Here is a 27,858-nt window from a genome sequence, read left to right on the forward strand (position 1 = left end):
GGCAGGAGAATAAATGTATCACAACATTTTCTTTTCTTTTTAATTTCTAGAGGCTCACATTTTTCCTTTCAACGGCCTCATTTTGCAGATGGAAATCTGAGATCTGTAAAGGAAAAGGAACTTATACCCAGTTGCAAAGACACGTAGGAGAAGAACCAGGCTCAGATGCTCTCAGGTGATTGAGTGACTCCAAGAAAAGAACACATGGTAGTCAAAGTCCCTAAAAGCAAAAGAAGCAGAAACAGGCTGTCCGACTATGCATAGTGCTTAGCTCTCAGTGATCTGTCCATTGCCAATGGGTACAGCCAGATGGGGTGAGCATACACTCTGAGGGCTCCAGAAAGCAGCATGAGAACACTGTCAACATCTCACTACCGAGGAACTGACAGCCAAGAGCTCACTGGCACTTTCTGCAACTCCATAATGCCATGGAAAGTGTTGCTGACAATTGTCAAGAATAGCAGACATCAGGAATGGAAAAGCCAGCTTACTGGCTTGGAAAAGATAAGGAAGAATTATACGTAAATGACTGTAAAAACATGGTTCAGACACAAATTTTAGGTTGTTCTGTCATTGTTATGCCAGCTGTTTCTCTGGAATCTCTAGCTTTCAAAGCTGGGGATAAGAATACTGCTCCCAATTTTTAAACCAGGACCTTGGCAAAGGCTCCTGGCAGTTTAAATGCCAGTAAGAGCCTGAACACTTCAAATCAACACTTTTTTCTCTAGTAAAAGTTAAGACCTGTTCTCCCAGATTTCTTATTCACCCAATATTAAACAAAATGTATTAGAAGAATCAATCTAGGAAACCAAGGAAGGCAGTCTTAAGTTATCATGTTTCAGGGAAAGGCAGCTACATAAGCATGTGAACAGACCTTAGCCGGATTCGAAAGAGGCGGCAGTAACGTAAACAGTGGCGTAAGCACTTTCAACAACCATCTTACCTATCAAAGAATTAATGAAAGGCTTTAGTTAAACATTCTCATGCCTCATGATGGGCTTCAAGCTTTGGAGACTCTTCCCATGTACCCGTCTCTACCTAGAGACACAATCTATAAACAATCCATTATCCTGTGATAACAGGATAACTGAAGGTCAAATCTTGCTTTCCAACCTCTCTGCAATATATAACCTGTGCTTTTGTAGTACCATCGAAAAGATGGGGATGCTGGGCTCCTTTCCAGTTCTTTCTGGGTTTCAAAATGTGGTATTCTTGTAATGTCATTAAGTTCTGAAACACAAGCATGTCTTTGGTCAAGTGCATAGGACCCCGAATTGACGTGCCACACAGTAATTACTGGGGGGCAGAGGGGCTCGTGGGCTCTCTTGGATGTTCTGCCCTGCTGTAGGTACAGATAGATATGAGGCCAGAGATTTACAAAACTCCCCCTCCACTCCCTTCCCCATACCACTGGTTGTTCTCTAGACCTTCAGTGTTAACACCTAAACCAGAAGTTTCGAGCCCAGTTAAGAGGGGGCCTGGTGGGTCAGGTGGCTGTCTGGATGGGTCACTATCACCTCCACAGCCTCCACTGTGGCCCGAACGCAGGTGGTCCTTGAGCGTCTGTTTGTAGCGGAAGCTTCTGCCGCAGAAAGAGCAGGGGTAGGGCCGCTCCCCGGTATGGATGCGCTGGTGTTTCATGAGGTGGTGCTTGCGGATGAAGCTCTTGCCACAGTGTGGGCAGCTGAAGGGCCGCTCACCCGTGTGCAGCCGCCGGTGGTTCAGCAGGTGCTCCTTGCGCATGAAGCTCTTACTGCAGTCCGTGCATGGGTAAGGACGCTCGCCTGTGTGGATCATCTGGTGGCGGATGAGGGCTGAGTGGCCGTTGAAGTCGATGCCACACTGAGGGCAGGAGAAAGGCCGCTCCTGCGCATGCCCCCGCTGGTGGAGCAGGAGGCTGATCTTCAGGCTGAAGCTCCTGCCGCACTGGGAACAGCGGAAGGGCCTCTCGCTTGCATGAGCTCGCCGGTGACTGGTGAGTCGAGCCTGGTCGGCAAAGCGCTTGGGACAGTCAGGACAGGGGAAAGGGCGCTCAGTGCTGTTATGAACCCGCAGATGGTAGGTGAGTCTTGACGGGTGAGTAAAAGTCCTGGCACAGTGGGGGCAGGTGGGGGGTGTCTCACTGGCATGGTCCTGGGAGGTGCTGCTGAGGTTGGCCTGTGGAGGAAAGTGCTTAGGACACTGGGTACAGGGTATGGGGTGTTCACCTGTGTGGCTACATTGGTGGGTAAGCAACACGTCTTGGCTGAGACTCTTGCCACAGTGGTGGCATGAGAACACTTGCTCCCCAACTGGAGGTGGAAGTGGGTAGCTACCCAATTGAGTAAGAGTCACTTGTCCCTCAGAGGCTTCAGGCAGGTCAGTGGCTGGACGTCCAAAAGGTGTCATGGATGCAGACTGCTGGCTCTTGAAAGCCACATCTGAAAAAGTGTTCTTTGCTGCTGCTGCTGCTGCTGCTGTTGGAGATGAGAAGGTGACTGGAACCTCGGGACACAATGAGGCTCTAGCAAGGCCTTCAGCTTTGATGACAAGCTCTTCATCTGAAAGAAAGGACTCAAGAGTTAAACCTATCAACAACTGTCTCTCTAGCAACTACTCCCATGTACTCCTACCAAGCTGACAGATCGCTGGAAGCCCTTAATTGGCTCAGGTAAGAAACTCAGGTGTCTGCAGTCCCTGTGGCAAATCGCAGAGAATTTTCTAGTGTACCTCTCATGCTCCCTGTTTGGAAAAGGAAAAACCTTGTCATTCCTTTTCTCAACACCACTGTCATTATGTCTCACCTCTGCTCAAAAACGTTCTCTGTTCCCTGTTGTGACAAAGCCTAAACATATTTATCTGCTCTTATTTCACCCTATTCTACCAGATAAATCCTTCACTATAGTCAGCAGTCTCTTTACTGTCCCTGAAAATAAAGTACACATTTCTGCTTCTGCATCTCTGCTCATTCTGTCCTCCCTTTTGTAGAATAACTCCCTTATCTCCCATCTTACCAAATTATACCCAGCCATATCACACCAATCTTCGGAGGCCCAATTTTGGCTTCACATCTTTCTTTAGGTATGATCTAAATACCTAAACTAAAACTGCATGCTGCTCAAACTTCGCATTCCTTTTATATGTCATCCATCCCACTCACCCTTGACACTTAACAAGAGGCATGCCTAGTGTTGATATGTCTCCAATGGACGTCTCCTGAAGAGCAGAAACTGTCTTATTTTTCATTTGTATTTCCCAGAGTCTACAAGAACACAGGGCATAGATTATTAAGAAACAGACTGCTGGGCCGGCCCAGTGGCTCACTCGGGAGAGTGCGGTGCTGATAACACCAAGGCCCTGGGTTCGGATCCCATATAGGGATGGCCAGTTCGCTCACTGGGTGAGTGTGGTGCTGACAACACCAAGTCAAGGGTTAAGATCCCCTTACCGGTCATCTTTTTTTTAAAAAAAAAAAAAAGAAACAACTGCATTAAGTTGTATAAAGGATTGAGTCCCTTCTGACCTTCAGATTCTCTTCTATAATTTAAATGGCAAAATACAGATGGTGCTGAGTATCTCAGAAGGAAGATACTTCTGTTTCTTCTCCTGTCATCATTTTTTCTTTCACTGAGGGAGAGCTCTAACATTCCCATTCGTGCCTCTCTGGTGACATCTTTGTCTTCACTGCTTGTCTCCCCCTACCCCCACTACTCCCCAATTATTTTCTATCCTTTCTACATGATCTTCAAATGTTCATCTGTCTTTCTCCATCTCATACTTTCAGCCAATCTGTATGCACTTATTTTTCTTTCCTTTGACCATTCTAATTTGTCTTTGTGCTTGAGTGTGCTTTCTCACTTAAAATTTATCTTAGTGAACTTTTGCTTTCATTTCTAACTTATTTGAGCATGTCTTTATTTCTTTTTCTCATTGTTTTCCCACTTCCATGCCTCTACAACCCCATGTCATCCTGGGTTTCTTCACCCATCCTGGCATGAGTGGGATTTGGACATGAACCTCTCTTTGGTTTATCACTCACCAGCATAGGTGCTTTTGTATATATCACTCTCCTTGGACTCCTGTGGGACCCCAACTTGAGGCTCTTCCTCTTGTTTAATCCAAGACAGAATATCTGATGTTGAAATACCAGGCTCTATTTGTAGGGGGAAAAAGAGAATGGGCTTCAGGGACTTGGATCAAAAGGTAAAATAATCATGTAGGTTTGTTAAACACTACATTTTGCTCAAATATTTGTTTCTAACTAACTGTAACAACTAAACTGAACCAGCCTTTTAAAAAATACATACAAATTCTAGAGAACCCATTCAAAATGAAACCAAATTTACATATTTTTATGTGATAATATACTCAACTTGATTCTCTATTTTCAATGAGCCCATTTAAAAACAAATTACAATTTTTATTTGAGAGATAACACCCTGAAATAATCTAGAATCAATAGTACCTTTCACTCTGTTAGCACTCTTACATTCAAAATATTTTCATTTTTTTCTCTCACTGCTTGTTTATAAAATAATGAAACGGGGAATATTTTCTCTAAGTAGAGAGGTCCACACAGGTTAAATAAACTGCTAATAAGGAAGCATTGACAGTGAAATGCCAAATTATCAAAGATTTGTTTTAAAATACACCAGAAAGGGCCGGCCCGGTGGCGCACTGCTACAGTGCGCCACTTGGGAGCGCAGTGGCGCTCCCGCCGAGGGTTCGGATCCCACATACAGACCGGTTCCCGCTCACTGGCTGAGCAAGGGGCGGGAGCAACACCGAGGGTTGCGATCCCGTTGCCGGTCCCAGTCCAGTACGGGCGCAACACTGAGGGTTGCGGTCCATTGCCGGACACGAAAAAAGACAAAGAGGAAAAAAAAAAATACACCAGAAAAAAAAAGCAAAACAAACAAGACTGACCAAAAGAGTTTTTTGTTTTCTTAAATGCCAATTAAAAAACAGATACATTTCCAGAATTACAAAGTAAGGTCAGTTTAAATACAGAATCTTACTCTTCAGAAACATACCTTTCAGATTCCCAATTCTGGGCTCTTTCCAAGAGAGCATATTGCCTTTGCCTATTAAATGATGCAGGTCATTGTTTCCTGAACCCTGGGTGGGGCAAGAATAGTATGCACAAGTTCTTCAGGTCAAGATGGATCTTAACCCTTGATTTGGAGTTGTCAGCACCATGTTCTCCCAAGTAAGCTAATCAGCCATCCCGATATAGGGATCCAAACCCATGGCCTTGGTGTTATCAGTAACATACTCTCCCAGTGAGCTATGGGACAGCCCTTTTCAGGTCTTGGGGATTTTTTTTAAAGAAAAAAAAGCATAACCTCCAAAGGTTTTACAAACAACATGTATCACTTGGTCAGAAACAGCTGTGCTTGCTATTCCAATCTAGGCCGATATGGCTTTTTTTGGCCTAGAAGGATAAGCTGGCAAGCTGACAAAGTCCACAGAATAAATTTAAGCTCTCTATAGTTATTTCTCAAAAAAACCTTGTAGGCAGGTTATGGTTTTATTCCTAGCAAATGAACAGAACTCATTGTTTTGCCCAGTGCCTTTTAAATCAGAGACCACAGAAACCTAAAGGTGTGCCCGAAGCAGAATTAGGAGGGTGGATAAGACTAAAGCCCAAAAGACTGTCAGATTCTGTGGACAGAGAGGGAAAATACGGATTTCATCACATGTGGAGGTTGCCTTTCCAACTTTGTATTTTGAGCTACAAGCAAGGCTGAAGTGTCCTAAACACGGTGCAACCTTATCTTTGTTCTCTTCCAGATTTTATACACACACGTATGTATAAAGAAAAAGAGGGGAAAGACTGAGTATAAGGAAGAGGATCTCTTAACAGACATACAGAGGATAAACTTTCTGTTCATCAAAAATATGACCTTTAAAATACTTCCCTGCTTCTATTTAACAAACTCTGAATGAGTTAGTGCTCTAGAAACCTCCAATGTGATTCAAGTTTTTTGACTTTTTGTTCTTGTTGATCATTGTGAATCCATAGAATATTACATTTTCATTTGTTACAATCCATTACAGTCATTGTTCTTTTTAATGCTTAAATTGTCCCTTCTCTGGCCAGTGGAAACCCCTGCAGATCAGCTCCATGCCCTTTTCACACAACCCCAGACATCTAGTTTCCTTCATTTCTGGTACGACAAACCATCCAAGGCTCATCTTGTACATTTCCTGCCCTAGGCTCACATTCAATAATCTGAGAAATGGGATTTATGATCAGGCTGCTAATCTCTAATGAGTTAACCTTGCTTTTAGGTCTTTTCAATGGACAAAGCTTATAGAAAAAGGGAAGTGTCATGAGTTTATATTAATATTTCTGATTCATATTTAAGATTACAGGGTTTAAATTAAATCCTTTTATTTTACAGTTGTATCTTTTCTCTTTCCCTGAAATCTTGGTTTCTAATAACATTAACATAATCTTTGCTTTCTGTGAATACATGTTTCAAAATAATATCGATATTATTAGCAAAAATATGAACTGAAAGATTTTTCTATGGTTCTTTGGTCTTTAGGATATATCCCACTAGGGATATATGGTTAAAATATTATGTTTTAAAGTCATTCAAATAAGCCTTCTTTATATATTTATGTCACTAACCGGATACACAGTTTAGTTGTTTCAGTATGTGTTTGGTTTTTTTCAATCTAAATTTTTTTTAATTATGTAAAATATTTATAGGCTTCCAAAATCAAAACTATAAAAATAAGGTACATTCAGAGAGTCTAGCTTCCATTTATTCACTCCTCTCCCTGTATAGATAACTATTCCTACTGTTTTTTTTTTTGAAAAGATGACTGGTAAGGGGATCTCAACCCTTGGCTTGGTGTTGTCAGCACCACGCTCAGCCAGTGAGCGAACCGGCCATCCCTATATAGGATCCGAACCCGTGGCCTTGGTGTTATCAGCACCGCACTCTCCCGAGTGAGCCACGGGCCGGCCCATTCCTACTGGTTTTTGTTTTAATCTCCATTGTTTCTTTTTGAAAATATAAGCAACTATGTACATACAGTTATATTTTCTCTCTTTAACATAATGTGGCATATTACACAAACTATTCCTTTTTTTTTAAAAAAAGATGACTGGTAAGGGGATCTTAACCCCTGATTTGGTGTTATCAGCACCACACTCTCCTGAGTGAGCCATGGGCCGGCCCCTCTACACAAACTATTCTATACCTTGATTTTTCACTTACTATATTCTGGAGATCTCTCTATAGCAGTACATAGAGATCTTTCTCATTCCTTTTCATAGCTGTACTATGTAGCTGTTCCACTGTTTATTCAAGAGTCCTCAACTGATGGGCATTTGAATTCTTTCCAGTCTTTTGATACAATATTTGTTAGCAGCCAACCATAAAAGCTATGGAAAGCTAAAAAATAAAACAAACCAGTTCTCCAGAAATGTGAGCAGCTGTTGTTACTAGAATCCACTGGCTAAGTATGTCTTCACTGAACTTGGGAAAACCCAAGAAGCTAACCCTTCTTGAACGGTGATCCTAAAAGTCTAAAAGTTCCTCTGGATTATTTAACTAGATTGATACAACTAAATAAACATTGATTTTATTAAATAATTGGTTCTCAAATCACTACTATCATAGGATGCATAGAATAATGTACTGTCTGCTACAGTTTGGTGAGAGTGGTGGAAATGTATAACATGAACACCCTGTGGAAGTGAAATAAAAGGAGCAGGAGAACTCCAGCACCAGGATGACCTAATACAGACACCTATTTGGTGATAGCATGGCAACTGCTGGCCAGGTCACCACAATGGCACTCAAAACATAGTCCTCACAGGCCAGAGGACTCCCAACAAATAAAGAGACACAAAATGAAAAATCATTGGTTTATGCAAGCAGCATGCTTTGGAGAAAGCCAGAGAATAAAGAAAAGTGGAATACTGATCAGGAATGAGAAACTGGATAAATGCTAAGGTTTTAAGTTTGAGAGTGGTTAAAAATAGAAAGGCTGATCACAAGAAAATATAAAATTTTAATGTCTATATTGGTTAAATGTTATTTTAAGTATGAATAAGTCTGATTTTGAGTGTGTCTGAAACAGATATGGACTCATGTTTTCTGAAAAGAAGCTGGAAATGAGGTTCTCAGATTTGTGCAAAGGTATTATAAAGTAATTGAATTAAAATTGGTGTTGAGATCTGACTTCTTAAGCAGACAAAAACACTTGAGACATGAAATTATCATTGGTAAAAATATAGACACTTTTTGGGAACCTTTTTGTAAAACAGCTTGTGAGACTGTGATACAGCCAGGTGAATCTGTTAAGTACTGGTGTAATAAATTAGAATCTCTAAGTTTTGATGATCGTTGTTCTCAAATAGATCAAACTAGTCTTAAGGCAGATAAATGAAAGAATTATCATAAATTAGGATATGCCTTAATCACTTACTTTCTTTAGGAAAAGATGACCTTGCTGGACTAAAGTGAACAGAGATAAACATGGGATAAGGACAATGCACCTGGAACAATGATGTTGAAAGATTTCTCCCCAGGACTATGAGTTTTTTTGTTTGTTTGTTTTGTTTTTTATTTCTGACCAGTAAGGGGATCTTAACTCTTGACTTGGTGTTGTCAGCTCCACGCTCAGCCAGTGAGCTAACCGGCCAGCCCTATATGGGATCCGAACCCGGGGCCTTGGTGTTATCAGCACCACACTCTCCCGAGTGTGGCCGGCCCAGGACTATGAGTTTTAAAAGTGAATTTATTTCCTTTGGGTTATTCTAGAATCTTGGCTTGAGTCATGGCTTCTGAACTCGAGCTAGATAATGGCCTTTCAGTAATTATTCCACCTGAACTTCTTGGGTAAAGTTTTTCTCCAATGAATTCTAAAAAATTGGAGTTCAATATTAAAACCACCAGTGACCAAATAATGCCCCTTCCACCTCCCCACCCCCAACACACTTGGTCTATAGTGTGGCCCTAGTAATATACTTAAAGAATTTTAGAAAATTTCAAGTTTATATTTTCCTGTATTCTCCCACTCATTGCTATTCTCTACTAATTGTATAAGATTTTATCTAAGACACTAGTCGTCAATGACTGCTCCCTAGGAGGATATTATAATTTCTCTTTTCCTTCATTGGGTTCAGGAGATGCTGATGGAGACAGACTAAAATTAATTCCAAAATATTTGGACATAAAAAGGAGTGGTACTGGGCCAGCCTGTGGCTCACTCGGGAGAGTGTGGTGTTGATAACACCAAGGCCATGGGTTCGGATCCCATATAGGAATGGCCGGTTTGCTCACTGGGTGAGTATGGTGCTAACAACACCAAGTCAAGGGTTAAGATCCCCTTACCGGTCATCTTTTTTTTTTTTTTTTTCCCTTTTTGTCTCTTTTTCGTGACCAGTAACGGGATCGCAACCCTCGGTGTCGTGCCCACACCGCGCTCAGCCAGTGAGCAGACCGGCCTCTACATGGGATCCAAACCCTCGGCCGGGAGCGCTGCCGCACTCCTAAGCGCCACACTCTACCGAGTGCGCCACCGGGCCGGCCCTTACCGGTCATCTTTAAAAAAAAGGAGTGGTGCTACTCAGTACCATTACTATCCCCAAATATATTCTACCTGTATGTTTTCATTTAATTATAATGCATAATAATTCTGCCTAAAGTTCTATATGGAATGATACAGTAATAAATCATGAGCTTTATTTTATTAGAAATATGAATAAAATCCAAATATATTTTAGAAAATTAACATTTCTAAAAGTACATCAATATTCTCATATAAACACATTGGTCTAACAAATTACATGGAATATTAAAATTGATTTTAAAAAAGATGATGTTAGAGAACAGAGAAGCTGCTTGCTCAAAAAGAAAAAAAAATAATAAATTTTTAAAATATTAGAACAGTATGAAAAAAAAGGTTTCAAACAGAGTGAAATGGAGGATAATCTATCAAAAAGTTATTTAAAAAATTTTGTCACTAATGTGGCCAACCATTTATATCCCCCACCCAGCATTCGTGTGGAACAATCTTTTACACACCTTAATGACCAGATAGTGGTTAAATGCTCCACTGAAAGGAACCAGGGCTCTTTAACATGTTAGGAGAAGGAAAATTCAAAATAGGCCTGAGACTGCCTGTCCTTAGAAGGGCTTGCTTGCAGGTTTGGCCCTTAGCTGGCAAACCGTTACTTACACTAATACAAAACTTTCCCTAAATGGTAAGAGTGGCTCACTGTGCCTGAACTATTTGTCAAACAGTGTGGTTTATGCTGAACACCTGGCTTTCCTTCTGGGAGTCTAAAATTTGGGTACATGCTAGGCAGAGGGTGTCTATGTGACCGACCCCTGATAAAAACCTTGGGCACTGAGTCTCTAAAGAGCTTTTCTGGTAGATAACATTTTGTATGTGTTGTCATAACGCATTGCAGGGGGGATTAAGTGTGTCCTGTGAGACTCCACTGGGAGAGGACTCTGGGAAGCCTACCCCTGGCTTCCTGCATACCTCACCCTGTGCATCTTTTCCCTTTGCTGATACTGCTTTGTATCATTTCATTGTAATACTTCTTAGCCATTAGTACAACTATATGCTGAGTCCTGTGATACCTCATAGCAAATCACCAAACGTGGGAGTGGTCTTGAGGACCCCCAACATAGCCAGGAATGTATTTTTTCTAAGAAAACAAGTACTGAGGCAGTGTTGGAAGGATACAGGAGGCAGTTTAAAAGTATTTTCACTTGCCAACTTGACAATTCGAGCAACCAAAAGAAAATAATTGAATTAAATGAACTAATAAAAAGTCATGAATATAGAGTTAAACCTAAAAGGAGGAAAATATAAAGGGTTCTAATGAAGAGACACCTATGAGGTTTTTTTAAATGCTATATATTGATCAGCCCAAGTTATATGAACTCTATTCTCAAATTCCAGTAAATATCTAGGTTGATAATCACCAATGGAAGCTAAAATGGAAAAAATAAAACCAGAGTGTTAAATAAATTGAACACTTGCATTGTTTGTTAATTTTCAGTAAAAATGTATTAAAGTCTATAGGCTGAGTACCCAGAAACGGAGTTTTAAAAACCGAGGTAAAAATGAATTGAGGAAAGGGCCGGCCCGTGGCTCACTTGGTAGAGTGTGGTGCTGATGACCACAAAGCCACAGGTTCAGATCCCTATATAGGGATGGCCGGTTAGCTCACCATGGTGCTGACAACACCAAGATAAGGGTTAAGATCCCCTTACCGGTCATCTTTAAAAAAAACAAAAAAGAATTGAGATGGCAGCTAAATGCAACTTTGACACATCATTATAAAACCAAATTATCTTTTTCTCCCATCCCCCAAAATAAAATGATATACTCATTTATACTTGCTGAGGGTTATTTCAGGTAACTAATAATACAGACCAAAAGGATATTTCCAATCATAAATCTTTTTGTAATAAAGTCACCCATTGTTATTGGTGATTTTTTTTTAACCTCATTACTTATATCCATGATATAAAGATTAATCAAATTCAACCTGTTACGTTGCTTAAATGCAATCACCCACAAATTGTTAAAAAATGATGTCTGTCAGATGTATGCATTGCTCAAAACTATTTAAGATTTGGGGCCAGCCCGTGGCTCACTTGGTAGAGTGTGGTGCTGATAACACCAAGGCCACGGGTTCAGATCCTATATAGGGATGGCCGGTTCGCTCACTGGCTGAGTGTGGTGCTGACAACACCAAGCCAAGGGTTGAGATTCCCTTACCAGTCATCTTTATTAAAAAAAAAAACTATTTAAGATTTGAGCATTTCATTATATATAAAACTGACCTCAAAAGACAAAAAATAAATATTGAACTCAAAGTTAATGATACTCATACTGAACTATTTAGAGGGCAATGTATTGATGTTTCTACTGATTTTGAAATATATCAAAAATAGGATAGACTGATGAATGAATGGATGGATGGACAGAGGGATGCAGAGATGGATATATGTGTGATAAAGAAGGATGGTAAAATGTTAGTGGCAGAATCTAGGTACTGGATGTTCACTGTAAAATTATTTCAACTTTTCTGATTGTTTAAAAATGTTCATAATAATATGTTAGAAAAAAAATCAGCATATGGGACCGGGGTTGGGTTGTAAGAGAAGTTCATCTAAGAGATTTCTAGAGGATAAACTTTCTGTGAGCTTCTATCTGGCAAAGAAAAAAACATGTATGAGACTTTTCTGATAGCAAAAGTGAGATGTGAGACAAACAGTACAACTGGACTTTGGCTAGCAGTATTTCCCACACAATATTAAGCAGCTGCCAACCAAAAACTAGGAAGAGTTAATGATAGCTGGCTCCCCAGACCTGGCAAGATCCACATTGCCCAGGTGAGTATCATGAGGGTCCAATGGTTAAATGCACTGTGAGGGGACCAGGCAGACTCCTAGTCCCTTCAGCACTTCTGAAGGGCCATGCATACATTCCCTCAAGCCATTTCCTCCAGTTGAGCATGACTGCTTCCTTTGTCATGTAAGGACATGTTTATTTTACTAAATAGCTGGGTCTCAGTACTTTTGTCAGGGAATGCAATTAATAACCCTTAGATGTGTGGTAGTGGTGGGTGAAGGCAGTGGACAAGGTGATCTCTAAGCTCCCTCTCATATTTAAATGCCTAATGACCCATTCAAAGTTGAGTTGCGGGCTGGCCAGTTAGCTCAGTTGGTTAGAATGCAGTGTTGTAACACCAAGGTCAAGTATTTGGATCCCGTATCAGCTAGCTACCAAAAAAAAAAAAAAAAATTGGTGGGGGCCAAAAAACCAGAGTTGAATTGCTTTGGTTCTGGAATCCCCTAAGCCCTGCTTACTTAGTTCTAAGCCACCTTCTCTGACCAGGAAAGGGAGATGAGGACTGGATAATCTCTTCTCCCACTTACCTTCACTGGGATCTGTAGAAATCTCACTTTCCTGTGGTGCTGCCTGGTTCTCTGTATTATGTTCTCCTTCTCGCTGAATCTGAGATAAGACATCAGGTTGATTCATGGCATAATCTAGAAGAGGAAAAAGGGAGAGCGGATATGACGAGGAAATAAATGAGGATGACAACTAATTGCCATCAAGGCTGAGCTGTAGCTTTGAGGTCCACAGTCCCAGGGACTTTTAGATTCCATATCACTTCTCCCCATCTATTCACCTCCAACTATAAATGGTATCTATTCAGGAAAGCAGGTAAGAGGAGATGCAACATGTGGGGAAAGTACATATGCTAGGTTAGCACCCCCAGCTGCTGCTTCCATTAAGTAGGAGTGACAGTGTGCCCCAAGGGGAGAAGTCAAGCTCCTTTCAAAGTGAAGGATACCCATGGAAACCACCAACTGGCACACCCATAACCCTGAACTTCATTCTCTGTCCGATGATTTGGCAAAAGAAGAGATTATGATTTCCTATTTAGCAAGTGTGAATTGGTCATCTTTGGCTTGGAAACTGACTCTGAAGTGTGTGAGGATAGAATAAGAATGAGGACACTGGCGGAAAAGGGACTGTTGTGAGCTCTCTTGGAGCTGCTGTCACCTCATTCAAGAGGTGCCAACTCAGCCTCACCCATGGAGATGAGAGACTCGTAGTTGCCCTTCATGATATTCTTGTAAAGTTCCTTTTGCCATTCTTCTAATTTTTCCCACTCTGGAGTGGAAAAGTAGATGGAGACATCATCAAATGCCACAGGCACCTAAAATTACAATCACATGAGTTAGTGCCTCCCATTGCAACCCCTTCATTTAACCAATCTTTTTCCCCCAATTAGTTCCTTTTATTATTATTATTATTATTATTATTATTATTTTTGTTTTAAAGATGACCAGCAAGGGGATCTTATCCCTTGGCTTGGTGTTATCAGCGCCACGCTCTCCCAAGTGAGCCAACCGGCCATCCCTATATAGGGATCCGAACCCATGGCCTTGGTGTTATCAGCACCACACTCTCCCGAGTGAGCCAAGGGCCAGCCTAACATTATTTTTTTACACTCTCAAAGAGTTGGCAATAAATATTCTATCTTGGAAACTGCTTCTTTTAATGCTCCACTTGTTATTAGTATAATCCCCAAATCCCAACACTATGCAATACAGCATGTAGCTGGTACCTTTTCTTGAGGCACATTCAAGTGTTTTGGTAAACAGTAATAAAGTATGTAAATGCCACATGTTAAAATGCCAAGCTTTATGGATTTTTTGGTTTTACCCCTTTTGAACTGCCTTTTTCCCAAGAACATCACTCCCCAGGATATCCAAGTTCCTCTAGATGTTTTGTGTTCTTTCTAGTCTTTTGCTAAGTGGATAGTTCCCTTTGATGCTGTTCTTCCTGCATGTGAGGAAGAAAAGTTAGTGCCGTGGTTGATGACTGAAAGCTAACAAGATTAATGTTGGAGGCATGATAGGGACCAAAATTAAACTTCAAAATTCTTTGTATTCTCTGTACATATACCTTAGTCTTATTTGATGCTTTGTATATTCTTCAAATGGGACATTTTGTCTATTTAACACCTGACTTTCTGTTTCCAGTTCTTCTCCTTTTGCCTCCAAGACGTGCACTTTCTCCTGCAATCTCTCCAATTTCTCTTCATGAAGAGAATTCTTCTTTATCTGGGCAGCTGCAGCTCACTGCAGTTTCTCTGTAACTTGATTACACATTTCTTCTCCACAATATGTTCATGAAGCTCATGCTTTTCTTCCAACCACTGTGTCTATTCATCTTCCAATGTATTTTCAACTGGTAGTTCACTTTTTCAGCTTGCTTCTTAAATTTCAGCATTCCTGTTTTAACCTCACCACTATTTCTTTCAGCATTTGGTTTGAATTCAGCAAGTCATTCTCTGACTGTACAAGTAAGGTCACCTGGATCTGCCAACTACTGATTTATTGTTTCAGGTCAGAATTTTCATTTTCGTTTCTCTGCACTTATAATATCCACAATTTATTGTTGAAGCTTTAACCTAATTCCCTGAAGTTCCGTTCTAGCCAACTCTTCTGCCATCTGTGAAGCCCACATCTCTGTTTACACCAATCCTTTTCAGACTGCATCTAGACATCATGTTCCACTTTCATTTTCTCTAAATCTGATAATCTGTTCTCAAATTCTGGCTTTTCATCTTGTAATACCACAAGTTTGATAAACTTCTTCCTTGGAACTGTGTGCTTTATGTATTAATTCATGATACTTTTCTAAGGGCACTTTGTGGTGTTCAATGATTTGAGAATTTCCTGGTCTGAATGTAATCCACCCAATTCACTTTGAATTTTATTTCTCTCTTTCTAGTTCACTCTTCGCATTTGCTGCCTCCAGTTTGATGTCTGTTATTCCTAGTTTGCTTGAATGTCTAAGTTCTTTTACTTTATGTGGCAATGTATTTCTTTCCTTACTCAGCTTTATGCAGTTTACTGATTAAAAAGGTATTTTGTTCATCGCTTAACTGTAGCTTTTTTTCCAAGCATTTAGCCTATAGATTTAGCTGACTTTTTCAGCCTCCAGGGATCTGACTGTAGCCTGCCTCTCATACCTATATTCTTTGGATTTTTGCAGCCCTTAATTCTGCTTCTTCAGCCTCTGAATATTTTAATTCCTGAAATAAATGGAGTTTTTCTTGAACAAGTTGCTCCACTCATTTATTGTCTCTTATAGGTTCGACATTCAGCAGCTGGTTATACAGTTCATCTCTCCCCAGTCTTGTATTCTTTCATTCATATTTTATTTTTTCTTCTAAAATACACACAAATTCTTCTTTTTGGTGTTTAAATTTTGATTTGGGAAATGTATGTTTATAGAAAAGCTTATTATATTCAGCTCTATACTTTTCCACTTCATCCAGATTCCAAAAATTCTCTTATTGGAGTTTCTAATTTTTGTATTTGGGCTCTTAACAATTCCAATTTTTATGGGGTTAATGCCTGAAGCTTCATTTCTTCTAAGTCTTTAGTCTTCTCTATTAATCCCCCTCTAAGCTCTTCAAGCAGCAGCTGAATTTTTTCCTGGTGAGTTTACTTTTCAACAGGCGTTTGAGTTCGTTTTGTGTGTTCAGCTTTCAGAGTCTGATAACCAGCCTCATGATGTTCACATCACTACCTTTCATCAATTAACATTTCTTGGAACTCAGATTGAGAACCTGTCAGCCCACTGTCTCCACTAGGAGGAAGAATACTGGGAAAAGTGTCCATACTGGAAAGTGGACTGACAACCATGTAAAATCAAGTTCTGGCTTTCTTATTGTTTTAGTTTTCTTTCCAAGAGTATTTCCCCCTTCCTTCTTACTAAGGAGGAACCTCGGGAGGCCAAATTATACCAGACTCATACACGAGAGCACATAAAACAGTGACTGGTATTCTAGCCGCACTCGCCATGGGGGTGACCCCTCTTCAGCTCTAACCACGGATACCCACTCAACCCTTCTCACAGAGTCACAAAGGCAGTGGGGTTAAAGGCTGTGGTCCTATAGCTGGGGCGTGGCCCTGCCCACCATGCCTGACAAGCAAAGAGGCAGATCCAAGTGGAGGAGGTGGGGCAAGCAGGCGGAAGAGCAGGGAAGAAGAACTAGGAGAGGAAGTGGGGAAGTCTGAGGGCAGCGCTGAAGAGAAGTCCCTCTCCTTCTTGGTGGACAGGCCGCTGCAGGGGCGCAGGGCCTACATGCCACCTCAGCTCGCCTCCGCCAAGTCCCCTCATTCAATAAATCTTTACTAAGTTACTACTAGTTGCATAAAACTATGTAAGGGACTTAAAAGATACAAGAAAAACTAAAGACACAGTCCAACCTCTAAAAGTTCACCATGTCGTCAACGAGAAAGGTGATAAAACTCAAGGCCTTATCAGTTTTGGGAGGGTGGAGGACATTACTTGTAAACAATCACTCATAGAGATAGTTACAAGTGCAAAGCAGTATTTAATTCACATAACAAAACATTCTGAGTATCTATTAAGCACAAGGTTTTCCCTAGGCACCAAGATTATTAAAATATAGCTTCTGCCCAGAAGAGGCATATGACTACATGCAAATCAATGACACAGACAAGAAATTTTAGAAATAGAGCTACAATGGGGCTGGGATACTCTAAAGAGATAGGATTTTGACTAGACCTAATAGGAATGGAAGAACATTTAAGCAAGGAAAATTAAAGAGTGCTTTCGGAGGACAGTTATGAATTCTGCCTACTTGGGGTCAAGATTTCATGTAGGGAACGGTCATAGGCAGAAAAGAATCCCCCACTTCCTGGTACAGACTGTCTAAAGCTAAGGCACTTATCCCAGCGCAAAAACTGAAAGGTTCTTCTGTAAAGAAATACAAGAGTTATCTGGGGAGATTAAGGTACTCAGTATAGACACTACCACGTAGCATAAAGCTTTCCTCATTCTCCCCTTTAATTGTTCATAATAATGGCTGACTTTTCCTCCTTCCGGCTGGCAGTTTTCTAGTTTTCTTCTTAAATACAAACTAACTCCGAAGTATCAAGGACCATTTAGAACAAGAAAAACTAAAATAAAAGGAGGAAAAAAATGACCATAAAAAAACCCAACCAAATAATTAGGGAATGAAATTTTTTTTTAAATTCTCTAATTAATATTTCGATAAATATATGAAAAGACATTACACCCATAAAATAAAAACAGGATGATATGGAAAAAGAACAATGAGAGAATATAGTGGATTGAATTATGTCCCCCCAAAACTCACTTGAACTTGAATTGTGTCCCCCAAGTTTTATGTATTAGAAACAGCCCCCACTGGGACTGTTAAAAGGATGGGAAATCAAATTATGGTAATCAAAAGGTGGAGCCTTGGATTGTAGGGCCATGCTGTAGTGAATGGATTAAAAATGGTGATCAGGGGCATGGTTCTGAGGGCTTGAAAAGGAGAGAATGTCTGTCTTTCTCTCGGTTCTCTCTGCTTCCACCATCTTGCAATGTGAGACCCGTAGGTTACTGTCACCACCCCCAGATGGACTTTGGACTTCCCAGCCTCAGAAACTGTAAGCAAATAAACTTCATTTTCTTTATAAATTACCCAGTTCCACGTATTTTGTTATAGCAACACAAAACGGATTAATACAGAGAACAAGAGACTCCTGATAACTAATATATATATATATATATATATATTTTTTTTTTTTTTTCCAAAATAAAAAAATTCAGTGAAAGGATTGGAGGATAAAGTCATGATGACCTGTCATAAAATACAGAACAAAAAGACAGACAAAGAAAAGATGAGAGAAAAAAATAAAGACAAAGATTCAATCCAGGAGGTTCAATACCTAATAAGAGTTTCAGAGGGGCTGGCCAGTTAGCTCAGTTGATTAGAACAAGGTGTTATCACACCAATGTCAAGGGTTAGGATCCCCATACCAGCCAGCTGCCAAAAAGACAAAAAACAAAACAAAACAAAAAAACCCATAAAAAGAATTCCAGAAAGTGAGAACAAAGGAAATGAAGAAGAAAGTATTTTTTCAAATAAGAAGCAAAAGAAAATTTCCCAGAACACAAATCCCTCAGAGTACACTGAACACCTAGCCCAATAAATGAAAAAAAATCCATATTTATGGATTTAATATTATCGTTATGAGATTTCATATTATCAAGTATAAAAAGAAGATTCCAGAAGCTTCAGAGAAAGTTTACCTACAAAGGATCAAAAATCAGATTACTCAACAACACTGTATACTGAAACAATGAAGGAATGTCTCAAAATTTCTGAAGAAGTATTTTTATAAACTAAAGATGACCGGTAAGGGGGTCTTAACCCTTGACTTGGGTGTTGTTAGCACCACACTCTCCCAAGTGAGCTAACCGGCCATCCCTATATAGGGATCCGAACCTGTGGCCTTGGTGTTATCAGCACCATACTCTCCCAAGTGAGCCATGGGCCAGCCCCTATAAAATTTTAAAACTAGCTAAAATATCAATCCCATATAGATTAAAGACATTTCAAACATGGAAAGACTCAGAGTGTCTGCCTCCTATGCATCTTTTCTTGGGAAGCTTCTTGAGGATGTAAACCAGCAAAACAAATGAGTAAAAAGAGAATACCTGGGACTCAAGAATAGTGGATGCAATAAAGGAATAGGTGAAGGGAAGACCCAGGCCAAGAGCTGTGTAGTGGGCTAAGAAAGCAATCAATCCAGTACAATCAATCCAGATTAAAAAAGGAGAAAGGGTACTAGGAAGTCTTAGAGAAAAGAGGAACTGATAGAACAGATGGTGTAACTCAGAGCTTAGAAAGACTTGAGAATATAATAAAGGTAACTGGCAGAAAAGGAAAATAAAAAGGAACATCATTACTGAAGGATACAGGAGCCATAACACTGCACCGTTAGAGAAAGAAATGTAATCCTAGCACAGCAGTTCTCAAACCTTTTGGTGTCAAAACCCATTAAACCTCTTAAAAATTACAGAAGATCCCAAAAAGCTATCATTTATACATCTATTAATATTTACCATATTAAACAGAACATTTAAAAAATGTATGTATTAATTTAGAAATAACAATAACCCATTACATGTTAACATGAAGTTATTTTTCATAGAAATATTATTTTGCAAAACAAAAAAATTATTGGTATTCTTTTACGTTTTGCAAATTTCTTTAATGTCTGGCTTCAAAGAAGACAGCTGGATTCTCATATCTGTTTCTGTATTTTATCTTTTGTGATAGATAAAATTGTTTGGGTCAAAGTATATGAAGAAAAGCTGGCCTCACATAAACATGAAGCTAGAAAAGGAGGGAATATTTAAGAGCCTTTCCAAATAATTGTATATATATATTTTACTATTACACCAAAACTGGACAAGTGGTAATTGCAATGTGATATCTGAGATAATATCAAATGAACGTTTTACCTTACAATCTGTAGGTCTCTTTTGCCTTTTGAATAGAACTTTTACCCATGCATAATTTTGTAACAATCTGTGCTGGTCCTTTGGAAAATACTGGTTCACTGAACTAGGCAGATGTTCTCAGTGCTGACATATTTCAATATCAAAAAAATCATATTCATTAAAATCACCTATCTCATCAGAAAAGTCTAAGTTTTGGGAAGCCGTTAAGCTCAGAGCTTAACAGGAAGTGGGCAAGTTTCCTAAAACTGTAATTTTCGTTTGAAAGCTCAAATATTATCATTGACAATAATTACTATCAGCTGTTTTCCTTGAAAGAACTTTGATCATTTTCAAGAAAATACCTCACACATACCTAGGTTTAAATGGCCAAAATTTGCCCGTAAGTTATTCTTTTGAGTAAAAATGTTATTCCATGAAAAAAATCGGCTAATTCAATTTACAACTCAAAGAATTGCCCAAGTGCTTTTCTTTCTTTCTTTCTTTTTTTTTTTTTTTTTGTCTTTTTCGTGACCGGTAAGGGGATCGCAACCCTTGGTGTGGTGTCGTCCGCACCGCACTCAGCCAGTGAGCCCACCAGCCATTCCTATATAGGATCCGAACCCGCGGCGGGAGCGTCGCTGCCCTCCCAGCGCTGCACTCTCCCGAGTGCACCACGGGGCCGGCCCCCAAGTGCTTTTCTTAAAGACACCAGCATGCTTAGATATGCAGCAGAAATGTGTTATGTGTACTTCCATCTCATCACACAAAAAATGAAAAACATGGATACTCACGGGACAAGATGTAATAAAACTTTTACTGCTTCACCAGGGCACTCTCAAGTGCAACTGGCTTCTTTTTCTTTTGCTGTGAGTACACAGTGGTGAAGGACTCCTAGTGAAATTGCTGCCACTGCCTAGATCTGTGCTAAGTGTCAGCAGTTCTACCCACCATTGCTTTTGGACCATAGTGCAAATGTCAATGGTCAAAAACATAAATAATGTCTCGGTATTACTAAGAAAATAATTTTGTCCACACTGACCTTCTGAGGTCTGTGGATCACACTTTATAAGAACTTTTTTGATAGAAAAAATATTTGAGTACTACTATGTTCACAGTTCAACGGAGGGGTACAAGGATAAATCAGACAGAGATCTTGAGGTTACAGGCTAAGGGAATCTAATGCAAGGTAGAAAAGTGTATGTCTTAAGATAAGTAAGGCTAAAGGGCTATAAATATTCAGAGAACAATTATTTTAGATGTGGGACATGGAAGAAGGTTTATGAGGTAACTTTTGAACTGGCCCTTTAAGGACAAAAGGAAGGACATTCTGAATGGAGGCAAGGTGACCAAAATAGACATTATGGAGTGTGTACAGACAAACAGCAATTCATGCAATTTGACTGGAGGGTAGAGTGTAAGAAGGAGAGTAGTGGGAGACATGATTGGGGCTGGGTTAAGGAGTTTGCATTTTACTCAGTGGGTAATGGGGAGCAGAAAATACGTATTCTTGCAAATTAAATATAACTGTTAGAATAAAAATTGCTAAAAAGGTGAAAAATTAATTCAGATTCCACAATTCAACTACCACTTGTCTGGTTTTGGTGTAGAAAAAGTTAAGAGATAGACAATAATCCATCATCTGTCAAACAGTGGTTCTAGAAAGCAAGAACAGAAAAAGAGGGGTGAGTTGGAGAGGGGAGATGAAATATTATAAAAATGAAATCATAGAAGAAAATTTATAGCTGAAAAGTCATCAGTCTTCTTTTTTTTTTGTTTTCCCCTAAAAAGATGACCGGTAAGGGGATCCTAACCCATAACCCTTGACTTGGCATCATCAGCACCACGCTCTCCCAAGTGAGCTAACCAGCCATCCGTATACAGGGACCTGAACTTGGTGCCATCAGCACCACACTCTCCCAAGTGAGCCTTGGGCCGACCCTTGAAAAGTCATCAGTCTTCTGACTCAAAGGTCATACCGAGTACCCAACACAAATTTTAAAAAATCTACAGCTAGATAGATCCTCAATATATTTAAGAAAAACAAGTATAAAAGCCTCCAGAGAGAAAAATATATACAAACAAATAAGAACTGATTTGATATTAAACTTTTCATCAGTGGAATGTGATGTTATGAGACAAAGGACCAATGACAGATTCTGAGGGAAGTGGAATATTATTCAGTCTTAAAAAGGAAGGAAATTCTTTTTTTTTTTTTTTTCCTTTTTGTCTTTTTTCGTGTCCGGCAACGGATCGCAACCCTCAGTGTCGTGCCCGTACCAGACCGGGACCAGCAACGGGATCGCAACCCTCGGTGTTGCGCCCGCTCGCTCAGCCAGTGAGCAGGAACCGGTCCGTATGTGGGATCCGAACCCTTGGCGGGAGCGCCACTGCACTCCCAAGCGGCGCACTGTAGCAGTGCGCCACCGGGCCGGCCCTTTTTTTTTTTTTTTTTCCTAAAAGGAAGGAAATTCTAATACATGCTACAACATGGATAAACCTCGAAGATGTTATGCTAAGTGAAATAAGCCAGTTGCAAAAGGACAAATACTGTATGATTCCACTTATAATGAGGTACATACAGTAGTCAGATTCATAGATACAGAAAGCAGAATAGTGGTTGCCAGGGGCTGGGGGAGGAGAAATGGGGAGTTATTTAATAGGTACAGGGTTTCAGTTTGAGAAACAGATGAATAGGGGTCATGATTGCATAACAACTGAATGTACTTAATGCCATTGAACTGCATATTTAAAAATAGTTAAAATGGTAAGTTTTGTTATGTATATTTTACCACATTAAAAAAATTGAAATTAAAATTAAGAAAAAAAATTTGGAGGGAAAATTATTTTGGACCTGGAACTTGGCATTCAAAATGTAAGGGCAGAATAAGGGCATTTTCAACAAAGCAACAACACAAAAGTTTATTTCCCATATTTCTTTCTTTCTTTTTTTTTTTAAAAAAGATGACCGGTAAGGGGATCCTAACCCTTGATTTGGTGTTGTCAGCACCACGCTCTCCCAAGTGAGCCACAGGCCATCCCTATATAGGGATCCGAACCCGTGGCCTTGGTGTTATCAGCATCATACTCTCCCAAGTGAGCCTCGGGCTGGCCCTCATATTTCCCATATTTCAATCCAGTAAATCTTCAACACATTTTGACAAGAATTAAATGCATTTTAATTTCAATAAGAAATCCTTAAGAGAAATCACAACATTATTTTATATATGATATTGAAGTTTACGATGGACAGTTTAAATGTTATCCACTTAAACAGATATTAGACAATAACTTTACTTCTACTGCTATTCTTATAACAAATACTAAATTTAAATTATCCCAAAGAACTTCTGGAGAGGGTCCAGGTACACAAAGAAAACACTGTAGGGAAGGTACTCTATCAGAAACTGTCTCTGGGCTGGCCCCGTGGCGCACTCAGGAGAGTGCGGCGCTTGGGAGTGCAGCGGCACTCCAGCCATGGGTTCGGATCCTATATGGGGATGGCCGGTGTGCTCACTGGCTGAGCACGGTGCGGGCGACACCAAGCCAAGGGTTGCGATCCCCTTACCGGTCACAAAAAAGACAAAAAAAGAAACTGTCTCTAATGTCCCTCCCAGATACCCTCACCCTCTGCTCCTCTTCACAGAAAAACCTGGAAGAGTTGTTTGTTGTCATTCTCTCCCTTTACTCTGTTCCTGTTCACTCTTCGAGTCAAGTGACCAGTGACATCTATGCTGCCAAGTCATATCCACCATCTTCATCTTACCAGACCTCTCAGTAACATATTCCACCTAAATGACAACTCTCTCCCTGAAATGCTTTTTTTCTCCTTGGCCCTGTGATACCACCTATTTTCCTGTTTCTTTCCCCCCTACCGCATTGGTCCTTGGACTCTTTCTCTTGCTTATCTACTTTCTCTCCCAAGATAATCACTTCCAGCCTCACAACTTAAAATACTATGCTTACATCAACTCCCAAACATTTATCTCCTTTGAGCTTCAGAGTCCACTTAGCATCTCTCCTGAATGTATCACAGGCATCTCAAACCTCACACTGCCAAAAGAGAACTCCTAATTCCTTCCCACCCCAAGGTGTTCCTCTCAGGTAAAGACCAACACTGTCCAACCAGTTCTTCAAGCTGAAACCTTAAGAGTTAGTAAACCTAAGGTGACTAAGAGCATATGTCCTGCAGCCAACTGAGTTAAAATACAACTCTGTTATTTATATTTAGTAACTATGTGATCTTAGGCACATTAGGGTTCTTATAAGAATTATATGCCTTACAATTTGTAAAGTATGTAGGATAGTAAGTTCTAAGTAAGTTACCATACAGTAAATTTATGATTATTCTCAATTCATTTCCTAACTCCCATCAGTAAGTCCTATCATTGATTCTACCATCAAGACATCCTGCACGAGGGCCGGCCCGTGGCTCACTTGGGAGAGTGTGGTGCTGATAACACCAAGGCCACAGGTTCGGATCCCTATTTAGGGACGACCGGTTAGCTCACTTGGGAGAGCGTGGTGCTGACAACACCAAGTCAAGGGTTAAGATCCCCTTACCGGTCATCTTTTAAAAAAAGAAAATAAATTTTAAAAAGACATCCTGCATGTCTGTCCACTTCTCTCCATCCCGGCGACTGCTACCTCATCACGTCACTCTCATCTCTCCCACCATTACAGTTTCCTTATTTCCTCCCTGCTTCTGTTCTTGCCCCCATGATCCATTCCTCACAGAACAGCCAAAGTGATTCTCTCAAAATATAAACCAGATATAATTCCTCTACTTAAAACCCTCCAATTTCTTCTCACTACATTTAAGTTAAAAATACAAATTCTGAGCCGGCCCGGTGGCGCACTGGATAAGTGCGCCGCTTGGGAAGCGCAGCTGGCGCTCCCGCCCGAGGGTTCGGATCCCACATACAGACCGGTTCCCGCTCACTGGCTGAGCGAGGCGCGGGAGCAACACCGAGGGTTGCAATCCCGTTGCCGGTCCCCGGTCCGGTACGGGGGCAACACTGAGGGTTGCGATCCGTTGCCGGACACAGAAAAAGACAAAAGACAAAAAATAAAAATAAAAAAATAAAAAATAAAAAAAAATTTTAAAAAATAAAAATACAAATTCCTTTCCTTGGTCTTAAATGCCCTACATCAGTGGTTCGTAGCCCTAGTCACATATTAGAATCATCTGTGGAGCTTTAAAAATTATTCATGCTTAGGCTCCATCCTGTACCCATTAAAGTCAGAATCTCTAGGTGTAATGCCCAACAAAATTTTAAAAGCCTGTCAGATGATTCTTATGTATAGCTAGGGCTGAAAAACCTTGCTCTAAATAATCTGACCTTGCACCCTCTCCAGTCATGCTCCTATTCATTCATGCATTCCAACTAACTGGCCTTTTTCCTTTTCCTCATGTTCCAAATCTTCTTGTGCCTTAGGGACTTTGCACTAGCTATTCTTTCTGCCTGGAAAGCTCTTCCTCAGATCTTCTCACACTTGGGTCCTTCCCTGAATTTCAGTCTCTGCTTAAATATTAGCTCCTTTATGAGCACTTCCCTGATATCCAGTTGAAAATAGATCACTAGATAGCACTTTGTTTTATTTTTATCAAAGCATTTAAATGTATTTTTGTGTGTGTGTTTACATTTCCTTTCTTTCCCCAGGAAAATTTAAGCTCCAGGGAGCTTAAGTGAATTGTTCATTGCTATGCCCTCAGGAGTAGATCAAGCAAATGGTAAGTGTTAAGAAATATCTGTTGAATGAATGAGTAAATAAAGAGGCGTGCTTGGAAACTAGTTGTCTCAAGGCTGTCTTTTGTAGCTTTAGAAAAATGTTTATTTCCTTTTGTTTTATGGGCTATTTCCTCCAGAAGGACAGGGCCTAGAATCACAGCACACTTCTATAAGAGACAGGATCTACATCAATCCTACATCTATGGATAATCCCAAACATTTACATGAACAATTTGACTGTACATCCCTTAACTTGTCCTCCCTCTAACTTTTTCAACCAGAATTGCCAACAAATTCAAATTGACTGATTTAAATGACATTTAATTTAGTTTCCTCACCAAGATTCTGGCAGAAAGGTTAACAAAGAAGGAAGTGACTCATGTGTAATGGGTAGGAGAAAGCAAAAGAGAAAAAAATCCATCTACCAGAGAGCTAACTTTGGTTTGGAGTTTTCCAATCTAATGCTTGTAGCGTCTAAATAGGCACTAAATTGAACACAAAGTGTTTCCCGAACAGATAAACATAAAACACTTTCACAGTTCCTTCAGCCTAAGACATTTTAAGAAATTTTAAAAGGAAAAAATATCTAAGTAACTGATTGACCAAGACTATCCCTCACTACTAGTGTAAGGTCCAGTGGTACCATTTTACATCTAGAAGTGAAGGTGTTACCTTTGGGATATCTCCTTTAATACCAGGAGGGAGCCGCAAGATCCAGAAGTTCCTGTTGCGCAGCAGGTTCTCCAAGTTTTCCAGCCGCCTCTGCAGCAGCCCATACTCCTGCAGCAGGGTCCCCAGCACGGCCCACTTGCCCTCCAGCTGGTTCCCAAGTTCGGTCACTGTCTTTTCACAGCTGGCTAGCTTCTTCTCTGCTGTCCCTGTCCGGCCTTCTAGGTGTAGCAGTCGCCGGCTGTGGACCTCCACCTTCCTCTCTATAGCCTGCACAGCCGCCACCACTGTCCACAGGGAGATGGCTGCTGTCTGCAGGTGTGCCTCATTTGCTGCTGGGGGTGTAGGAAGAGGAAGAGGCTGCAGGGATGTAAGGCACTCGGAGTCCCATTCAGAAGTCTGTGTGCATTGGAGAGATGGGACAAGACATTGAGTGTTAGAAGGAACCTTAACTCCAAACTAAATTCAGATAAGGACTGCTTAACTGTCCAGCCAAGATTAATCTAAACATAGTTTTAGTACTGCCTGCATAAGCCTCATCTTTCTGGAGACTATTGTCATCAAAAGCCAGGAAAACTGCTCTGGTGATTCAGGGATGCATTCCTTAAGACTGCATAAGCCTCATCTTTCTGGAGACTATTGTCATCAAAAGCCAGGAAAACTGCTCTGGTGATTCAGGGATGCATTCCTTAAGACTGCATAAGCCTCATCTTTCTGGAGACTATTGCCATCAAAAGCCAGGAAAACTGCTCTGGTGATTCAGGGATGCATTCCTTAAGACGGTGATTGAATGAAATTGACGCTAAGAACCAGTCTAACTGGTTCTTTCCTTCAGTATAAGGCCCAGGCTCAAGCTCAGAGAGGCTGCTACATCCTTTATCATCCTTTATCCTTCATCTCTGGAAAAGGCAAAAGTGCACAAGGATCCTATCCACAGGATCCTGAGCTTAGTGCCCTCTGATAAATCTCTTATACACTTATGCTCGGGTCCTGTCCACCACCCCTGTTTACAAACCACAACCCTACTATTCAGTAATAGTAGAATAAACTGAGAATATTGAGCCCAGAGAAAACCTAACAAATGTTTTCAAATATTTGAATATTTCAATAAAATAGAAGGCAGACAGACTTGTTTAATTTTATACTGTGTTACTCCAGAGGACAGCACTAGAACCAACATATGGAAATTTTCAGGCAGGCAAGCTTTGGCCTATAATAAATAATCTTTGAACTAGATCTTTCCAAGAAAATAACAATACTAAACTGTTAATTCTGCCCCAATACTAAACATACTTTGAAACGAAGAGTTGCATAAAAGGAAGAAATTCCTACAACAAATAGGTTGGACTAGGATGACCTCTACAAAGCCTTCTAAGTCTATACTTGATAAACTATTCTCTGGCCACAACCTCCCATCTTTCCAGCTCACCCAGTGCCTTATTCTCATTTCATCTGGTCTGCAATCCCATTAACAATGCTAGACCCTTGACCGTTCCATTTGCTCCTGGTTTATCTGCCTTTTCCTGGCTGTGCTTTCTTTCTCGGTTGATCATTTCAGCCACTCAAACTCTCGTTCACTCATGTCTTCCTGCCTCACCTGCTCAGCAAACCTCCAGCCTTCAATCAGTCCAATCAT

At 40.4% G+C, this 27,858-nt stretch overlaps 1 protein-coding gene and 2 pseudogenes across 1 annotated transcript; all 3 read right to left on the minus strand.

Moving 5' to 3' along the window:
* Window positions 1-750: 750 nt before the first annotated feature.
* ZNF398 (zinc finger protein 398) lies at window positions 751-26,615 on the minus strand. The gene is made up of 5 exons (XM_008582792.1): window positions 26,226-26,615; window positions 13,573-13,699; window positions 12,909-13,022; window positions 4,019-4,132; window positions 751-2,540 (listed from the first exon to the last, which is right to left on the minus strand). The coding sequence occupies exons 2-5, from the start codon at window positions 13,604-13,606 to the stop codon at window positions 1,375-1,377; spliced, it is 1,428 nt and encodes a 475-aa protein (XP_008581014.1). The 5' UTR covers window positions 13,607-13,699; window positions 26,226-26,615; the 3' UTR covers window positions 751-1,374.
* LOC103598746 lies at window positions 15,265-16,361 on the minus strand (annotated as a pseudogene).
* On the minus strand, window positions 25,960-27,858 carry LOC103598747 (annotated as a pseudogene).

The sequence above is a fragment of the Galeopterus variegatus genome, unplaced genomic scaffold, assembly GCF_000696425.1.
Source record: "Galeopterus variegatus unplaced genomic scaffold, G_variegatus-3.0.2 Scaffold2726, whole genome shotgun sequence".
Lineage (NCBI taxonomy): Eukaryota > Metazoa > Chordata > Mammalia > Dermoptera > Cynocephalidae > Galeopterus > Galeopterus variegatus.